This window comes from Ciona intestinalis, chromosome 2, assembly GCF_000224145.3.
Source record: "Ciona intestinalis chromosome 2, KH, whole genome shotgun sequence".
NCBI lineage: Eukaryota > Metazoa > Chordata > Ascidiacea > Phlebobranchia > Cionidae > Ciona > Ciona intestinalis.
The window spans coordinates 476,669-484,769 of NC_020167.2; the positions used below are offsets into that span (position 1 = coordinate 476,669).

An 8,101-nucleotide genomic window follows, 5' to 3' on the forward strand; every position below is an offset into this window, starting at 1 on the left:
TTTCCCTACCGTCCCTCCACTTTTTTGGGGCGAAAAATAGTTTCCCTCCGTCCCTACACCAGTTTCCCTACCGTCCCTCCACCATTTCCCTACCGTCCCTCCACTTATTTTAGGTAAAAATTAGTTTCCCTCCGTCCCTCTACCAGTTTCCCTCTGTTCCTCCACTTATTTTGGGTAAAAATTAGTTTCCCTCCGTCCCTCCACCAGTTTCCCTACCGTCCCTCCACTTATTTCAGGTAAAAATTAGTTTCCCTCTGACCCTCTACCAGTTTCCCTCCGTTCCTCCACTTATTTTAGGTAAAAATTAGTTTCCCTCCGTCCCTCCACCAGTTTCCCTACCGTCCCTTCACTTATTTTGGGTAAAAAATAGTTTCCCTCTGTCCCTCCGCCCATAGGGTTTAAGCAAAGGAATTTTTGTTTCCCTTTGTCCCTCCATTTTGCTTCCTTCCCTCCTTTTAGTAACGGTATTTTCCCTCCTTCCCTTCGTCCCTCCCTTCCCTCCTTTTAGTACTCAGTTTTCCTCTGTCCCTCCGTCCCTCTATCCCTCCTTTTAGTGTTGTCCTTTTAAAACTTGCATTGTTCGCATTGTTTTTATAAAGAAAATTAAAGTTGTGTTTTTTTTCAAATATAAGTGCATGCATGATACTGTGGAGTAAGGTAGGACACCTTTAGCACACATTACTCAAATATCTTAATCGTGTTTTAAACAATTAATAACGGTCCATGGGAGGTTTTAGAATTTGTGGAGTGTTCTTTGTTTACCACCAAATGGGACATATAAATATAATTAAAAAGTGTCCCATCCTCCCCACCGCCTATACTAACGAAAAATACCAAATTGTCGTTTGCTAAAAATTAGAGGTCGACCGACATATCTGTTCACCGATAATTTTGGCCAATATTAACATTCTACAGATAATCGGTATTGGTAAAAAAGGGCCGATATTTCAACGATATATAAATAGTTCGTGCGAAGCGACATGAGTCCTACTTGACCTTTACGTGCCTTGTACTTTAGCCTTCATGTGCGTCATAGTTTAGCCTTCAAGTGCCTCGTAATTTAACCTCTACGTGCGTAGTAGTTTAGCCTCTTCGTGCCGTTTAGTTTGACTTTTACGTGCGTGGTAGTTTGACCTTAACTTCTGTCGTATTTATGCATCATGTGTCGTAGTTTGACAGGTCGTAGTTTAGCCTTCACTTACGACATGGTTGGAGTTTGACCTTCTGTGCGTCTTAGTCTAACATCCACGTGTGTTGTAGTTTAGCGTTCATGTGCGTCCTAGTTTGTACAAAAGCAACACCTTCTTAAGAACTAGCAGACCAACCATTTTTTCTATATTATAATACCTTGAATACAGATATTAGTTTTGAATAATACTGATTGTTTCATATGTTTCACTATAGTGACAAATATCGGTAAAATATTGGTATCGGTAAAAACTAAATATATTGGTATCGCTGGAAAAAATTGATATCGGTCGGTCTCTAGTAAAAATACAGTTCATTATGTAAGTGTGACAAACGAAACAAACGTCGTACATTCATCATCGAAGTTGATATTCAAAAACCTCAACTTGCGGTCTCATTAAGCTAAAAAATCTGTATATAGGCACATTTTGGTGGATCTTGTATAGGGAAAGCTTCCTCTGCAAGAAATTCCCACTGGGCGTGTTTTAGTATGACTTGTTCCACCAAGTCTCGCCGGGCGTGTTTTAGTAGGACCGGCCTATTCTGCTGTCCCAGAGGATTCTTTACTAGTGCAAAATTAACAGCTACTAGTAATTTTAAACCTAAACTTTACAGAATTTTAGAAACCGTACTTAAGAGTCGTGTGTCTGTACAATATGGATTTAGAAGAAATATATTATGACGGTGAAAATTATATTGAAACTGCCACCGGAAACAAAGTAAGCAGGCAATCTGTTCTGTGTGGAAGTCAAAATATTGTTTTGAACGGGAAAACCATCGTGCAAAGTGATTGTATTATAAGAGGAGACTTGGCAAATGTTCGGGTTGGAAGACATTGCATTATAAAAAGTAGATCTGTTATCCGACCACCTTTTAAAAAATTCAGCAAGGGTGTTGCATTTTTCCCGTGTGTTATAGGTGATCATGTATACATTGAAGAGGATAGTATTGTTAATGCTGCACAAATTGGATCATATGTACATATTGGCAAGAACTGTGTAATTGGGAGACGTTGTGTATTGAAAGATTGTTGCCAGATAGCTGATAACACAATTCTTCCACCTGAAACTTTGGTTCCTCCATTTAAATTATATGGTGGTTCTCCTGCTGTTTGTGTGGAGGATTTGCCTGAGTGCACCCAATATTTAATGATTGATGCGACAAAGCAGTATTACGAAAATTTTAAAAGAAAATGAATTATCAATGTGTATGCATGTGAAAATTATTATTGTTGTATTGTACCTATTTGTTTAAAGCACTAACTTCAAATATTACATTCATTTTTTTCTTATAAATCCATTTAATAAACTTTTAAAAGTTCTGCCTAAGCTGAATATGAAATCCCTCATTTAAAGTAACATTAGTGTTGAATTATTCTGCGGTGTGTGAACTGTCAAACCACGCCAATATATTAGTGTAGGTAAAAAAACAGTTATTGTTTGTTTGTAATAAATAAATATTGTTCAATGCTGTAGGTTAAAGTGGATAATGGATGTTAATCACTTAAGTTTTACAATACCCTTGGCTGCATTTCTTCTTTATTTGAACTCTTGTTTTTGCGGCTTTGTGTTTGATGATGTATCAGCTATTTTAAACAACAAAGATATTTTATCAAATTCATCAATTTATAATTTGCTATGGAATGATTTTTGGGGAACGCCAATGGTTGAGGTTAGTTGCATTTGAGAACAATTTTTGTCACATTTTTTGTTTTTATTATATCTGCCATGGGGTATCGTATCAAAACAGTGAAAAGGGTGATTTTCGATAATTTTAGTGTTATTTTAATGGTTTTCATGACACGTATGTAACCTATTGTCTTAATTGGGTTTCATCAGAATAATATTAATAGAAGTAGTTTGGTTTTTATAAATATAACATTTCTGTTGCAGGAAAGAAGCCACAAATCATATCGACCTTTGACAGTGTTGACTTTTCGATTGAATTATCTGGTTTCTGGTTTCAATCCATGGTCGTACCATTTATTAAATGCTATTTTGCATTCATTGGTTTGTTATCTCGTATTTAAAATGAACAGCAAGATTGTTGGACTGTGTGGATCTCACAGCTTAGCTTCTGCACATCGAAATAAAAATTCTATCCACCATGGAAAAGGAACCACCACAATTCCTGGAAACTTGGATTTAGAAAAAACTACAAAAACGATTTCATTTTGTGCTACTTTGCTCTTTGTGGTTCATCCTGTTCACACCGAAGCTGTGGGTATTTGTAGATAACAGTAAACAAAATTTAAGCTTTTTTATGTTGTTTACAGGTGACTGGTGTTGTCGGAAGAGCTGAATTATTATCTGCATTGTTTTTTATTCTTTCCATTCTCTGTTATACGAGAACTACTGCTAAGTGCATTGTAAGTAATAGGTAACGAAATTATAGTATTGTACCTCATCAATGGTTGGTTGTTTAACATATTTTTTGTAGATTTTGTCTTTTGTTTGTACAATACTTGGTATTTTGAGTAAAGAACAATCAATTACAGTATTAGGTGTTCTTGTTTTCGTTGAAATCCTTGTTTTAAACAAGGTAAGTTTCTGAGTTTACATATTAATGAATTTATGTTAAAATACGTTTATTTTACAGTTAAGTTTGGATGATTTCTGTTTAGTTTTGGTGAGAACATTAACCTCTCGAAGGCAGATGAAGCTAAAACCACTGTTTCTTAGAATAACAGCTTGTGTTGGAATGGGTATTTGTTTAATTTATGCACGAATGAGATTAATGCAAGGAGCTCTACCTCATTTTACTGGTGTGTAATTTATTCCATAATAATAATAATAATGTACAAAATGTTGCTGCCAAAAATAACCTAAAGTAAAAAAGTTATCTTAGTAAATTATTTGTTGTGACAACGTTTGAACGTTCCATTGTTGTTTTATTTTAAAAAACATTTAGTAACATTTTCGGCGCACCCTAGAGGATATATAAAAAAAACAATGATTAAATGAATCTTATTTATTCTCACATGGTAGCCAACAGCACCGCATACATTATACAACTTTTTCATTGTATGGCTAAGAATTTAGAATTCTATATCTCAAAGAAAAAAATAGGTTGGGGAGTCAGTGTTAAGTGTCTTAATAAAGCGTATCCTCTGAGCTGACTGACTTACTACTGCTTTGCGTAAGACTAATATTAAAATATTTTTTTTAATTTAAGGTTTTGACAATCCAGCAAGTTCAGAAAAATTCCCTGCACGTCATTTAACTTACAATCATTTGCTATCTTTAAATAGTTTGTTATTATTGAATCCGTATAACTTGTTGTGTGATTGGTCAATGGGAACAGTTCCTATAATAACATCTTTTTTTGATGTTCGCAACGTTGGTGCTTTATATTTCTGGGTGCTTTACATAATTATAGGTATGTACTATTTATAAGATTCAGGACTGGATAGTTTATTAAATGCCTAAATTTTCTTTAACGTTACCTGTAAAAGTACTTGGAAAAAATTCTAAAATTAAAAAGAATTGTATATATGAACAGTGCATAGGAAAATATAAAAAAATGTTTTATTTTCATGTAAGATTAATTTGCATAGAGCAGGAAAGTAGGTACCCCCTCTTTTGGGATTTTTTTTATATTTCATTGTTATTTTTTAACGTTATTTTAGAAGAGTTTAGTTATTCTACTCATTACCCATTATACAAATGTGTAATCATTGTGTACAAAAAGTTTTATTAAAAATTATGTATACTCGCTCCAAGTTATAATTTCCTTAATGTTTCAGGTTTGCATGCTGTGTTCTCTCATACATTTGTAAGCAGAGTGGCAAGTTTTTGTATCAGTGTAATTACTTTACCCTTCTTGCCAGCTTCAAATTTATTCATTCCTGTTGGGTTTGTTGTTGCTGAACGTATTCTTTATATTCCAAGCATTGGATTCTGTCTGCTTGTTGCTCTGGGATTCTTTAAACTTCAACTAAAACTGTAATTATGCTTTCTTATGGTTATTTAATCACATTTATTTGAACGTGTAAAATAAAGACCAATGCAAAACAATAACCTTAAAATATCTGTTATTACAGTGTTACTATTTTACTTTTAAAATAATATTTATTCCCCTTTCCAGAAAGAAAAAATTTCTGGTTTGGTTTTTATTTAGTTGTCTGATTGCTGCACATTCAATGAAAACAATCCATCGCAACTTTGAATGGATTTCTGAGAGACATTTATTTAAAAGTGGTCTAAAGGTAACAATAAATATACATGCATTGCATTATTTGCATATATACAGTTTAAATTGTGCAGATAACCCAACGCAATGCTAAGATATGGAATAATGTTGGACATACATATGAGGATGAGAATGATTGGAAAACAGCTTTGTGGTTCTTTAAACAGGTTGGTTTTGAAGGGACGTACCGAGTAAAAATATATGAATAGAAATACTCATATGTGATCTAAAGGTACCACCAAAGTTTCGGTTGATATGATTTCCTAAAAAATGTCACCTAACTTTGACAATCTCTAGTTTCTATACAACTAAATAAAAAAAGATTTCTTCAATGAATGTTTCTTCTTTGTGAATATCTGATTCTTAATAAATAATAAGTAAACCTTTGATTGAACATAGCTACCTAAATTTACAGTGTTATATCTTTGTTAAAATAAGCTTTTTCAGGAGGTGTTTTCACAGGAGATGTTTTGTTTTTTTGAAACTTTGGTGGCAACTTTACATCCAATTTGAGCATTTTTATCCATTATTTTTTTTATTGGTCAACCCACTTAAGTTTCTCAATCCCCATCTTTCATGACTTAATATTACACACGGTTTGTTTAACAATGGTTGTTCTGATGTGTATTTGTTATATGTGTTGCTTACCATTTTGCATATTTATATATTTTATTATTTTATAGGCTACTCTTGTACAACCAGATGATATAGGTGCTCATATGAATTCAGGTCGAATGTTTGAAAACATGAATGATTTTGTTGCAGCAGAAAAATGTTACAAAGAAGCTAAAAGTCATCTTCCTAAGGTACACGGGTCTTTTTAAAATGAAATATTCATAAAATTATTTTGCTACATAATAGTTGTTATGTTTTAAAAAATAAATTGTTTTTTACCTTATTTTATAAATGTAATTGCAGACAACATTTTTATTTTATGAAAGTATTCATACCAAAATATGTTATTATTTACAGCCAGTTCCAGGTCAATCATACACCACTAGGATTAATCCGCATAATTTGCAATTGTTTATCCGTCTTGCAAATTTAATTAAAAAGAACTCTTCAAGGTATGTGCAATAATACAACATAAAAGTTTTGTAATAATATACCAAGACACAGGTTAGAGGAAGCTGAGAAGTTGTATGAAGAAGTAATTCATATGCGACCATCATTTCTTGATGCTCACATGAACAGGTTCTTGTCACGTTCACAGTCTTTCTAACAGAATATTGTTTTTTTTTATGCTAACAGATTACCAGCAAACTATTTGTTTTAATAGGGGAGATGTCCTTCTACGACTGAATAAACCGAAACAAGCAATCGCATCTTATGAACATGCTCTATCATTGACTACAAACAAAGCTGATGTTTATTTTAATCTTGGTATTTATAGCAAATTATTTTTTTAATGTCGTTAAATTTACATGACTAATATTTTATATTACATAAAGGTGTGGTACATGAACAGATGAATGAGAAAGGAAAAGCACTGGAAGCATACACATACGCGATACAACAGGAACCAACCCATATTAAAGCCCTATATAACTCTGCTGTTATTTTGCAAGTAATATTACATAAGCAATATTAATCATAAGAATGTTAGCATATACTTTACCAAGAGCACAAGAGATCCGGATCTATTACTTCGTGCAAAATCTCGAGTGGAACGGATATTAAAACTGGAATCTGATCATTTGCTTGCCAAGACTGTCATGGGATCTATTTGTATGGATTTAGGTGACAACAAGCAAGCGATACAGTGGTGGAGAGAAGTTTTAAAGGTGAACCATTATCAGGTGTTTTTATTGTATGTACGTAAGGTCCTTGTCCCTGACCCATTACCCCCAAAACTGCAACTTATTCCAATCACTTGCCTCACCTTAGTCAGACATACATTTCACAGCATATCTAGATCTTTAAATAAATGATAGTTACTTATCCCTGTGTGATTGTTGTTTATTTTCTGTATGGCTGACAATTTAGCCAACCGAAGGGTAGCCTTTGTGTTGAAGCAATGTATGTCAATTGTTTTGCTCAAGGTATCAGTGTGGACCTAAACCAGGGAGCCACAACGCCAAACCTATTACCATGCTTATCTTATTTACTTTCTAAATTTAGTATTAATGTTGGAACTAAACAAAAAAATTTCAGGTGGAACCAAGTCAGAGAACTAGTCTGTTTAATATTCCATTGCTGTTATCAAAAATGGGTAAGTACTTGGTGCGTGAATTGGATACCGAAAGAAGTTTTCAACATTTTGTTTAGATGACTCAGATGCGGAATGCATTGAAGCCATAAAGGAATTGTTAAATCATCATTCGCATCATGTGAAAGGGTGGTTGTTATACGGAGATGTTATGTTGAATAAGAAAAAAGATATAATAGAAGCTCAGCGGTAATATATATATGTATAATATGATTAACCAATTTACATTAAATTTAAATGAATGCCAATTTCATGTGGCGAAAAAATGTGGGTTTTCTATTTCATACACTTTTTGTTCAATTGTTTTCCGAAAAGGTGATTGTTAATGAATGTAACTTACTTTATCCTCGCAAAGGCCGAAAAACGACAGTTGTTATTACACAGGTTTACCACCTCGTGCCAGCCTACGAGTTACCATGTATGTTACTTGTAGGTGATTTTTTTTGGGGGGGGGGATTTTTTTATTTTTTCAAAGTATGGCTGATAATTTGGACAACCCATTAGTGACCACTG

General features: G+C 33.5%; 2 protein-coding genes across 5 annotated transcripts in view; both read left to right on the forward strand.

Moving 5' to 3' along the window:
• Window positions 1–1,802: 1,802 nt before the first annotated feature.
• On the forward strand, window positions 1,803–2,658 carry LOC100181156 (dynactin subunit 5-like). The gene has a single exon (XM_002131579.5). It carries the CDS (start codon window positions 1,845–1,847, stop codon window positions 2,382–2,384), a length of 540 nt encoding a protein of 179 aa, XP_002131615.1. The 5' UTR covers window positions 1,803–1,844; the 3' UTR covers window positions 2,385–2,658.
• Window positions 2,659–2,667: 9 nt separating this feature from the next.
• LOC100176519 (transmembrane and TPR repeat-containing protein 3) overlaps window positions 2,668–8,101 on the forward strand; it is a 6,936-nt gene continuing 1,502 nt past the window's right edge. For 2 of the 4 annotated variants that reach the window (XM_026840892.1, XM_018817386.2), the window contains exons 1-17: window positions 2,668–2,859; window positions 3,081–3,407; window positions 3,464–3,556; window positions 3,628–3,729; window positions 3,787–3,952; window positions 4,363–4,566; window positions 4,934–5,132; window positions 5,275–5,395; window positions 5,454–5,546; window positions 6,063–6,185; window positions 6,352–6,446; window positions 6,493–6,573; window positions 6,659–6,762; window positions 6,831–6,946; window positions 7,002–7,163; window positions 7,534–7,591; window positions 7,648–7,777. In XM_026840892.1, the coding sequence (XP_026696693.1) occupies window positions 2,677–2,859; window positions 3,081–3,407; window positions 3,464–3,556; window positions 3,628–3,729; window positions 3,787–3,952; window positions 4,363–4,566; window positions 4,934–5,132; window positions 5,275–5,395; window positions 5,454–5,546; window positions 6,063–6,185; window positions 6,352–6,446; window positions 6,493–6,573; window positions 6,659–6,762; window positions 6,831–6,946; window positions 7,002–7,163; window positions 7,534–7,591; window positions 7,648–7,777 (2,357 nt within the window). In that variant the 5' untranslated portion in view covers window positions 2,668–2,676. The remainder of the gene's footprint in view (window positions 2,860–3,080; window positions 3,408–3,463; window positions 3,557–3,627; window positions 3,730–3,786; window positions 3,953–4,362; window positions 4,567–4,933; window positions 5,133–5,274; window positions 5,396–5,453; window positions 5,547–6,062; window positions 6,186–6,351; window positions 6,447–6,492; window positions 6,574–6,658; window positions 6,763–6,830; window positions 6,947–7,001; window positions 7,164–7,533; window positions 7,592–7,647; window positions 7,778–8,101) is intronic. The other 2 variants (XM_018817385.2, XM_026840893.1) reach the window with 2 other exon arrangements.

What these genes read in the sequence shown, in the direction of transcription:
- LOC100181156 (XM_002131579.5), top strand. Translation starts at nt 1,845, where the DNA reads ATGGATTTAGAAGAAATATATTATGACGGTGAAAATTATATTGAAACT.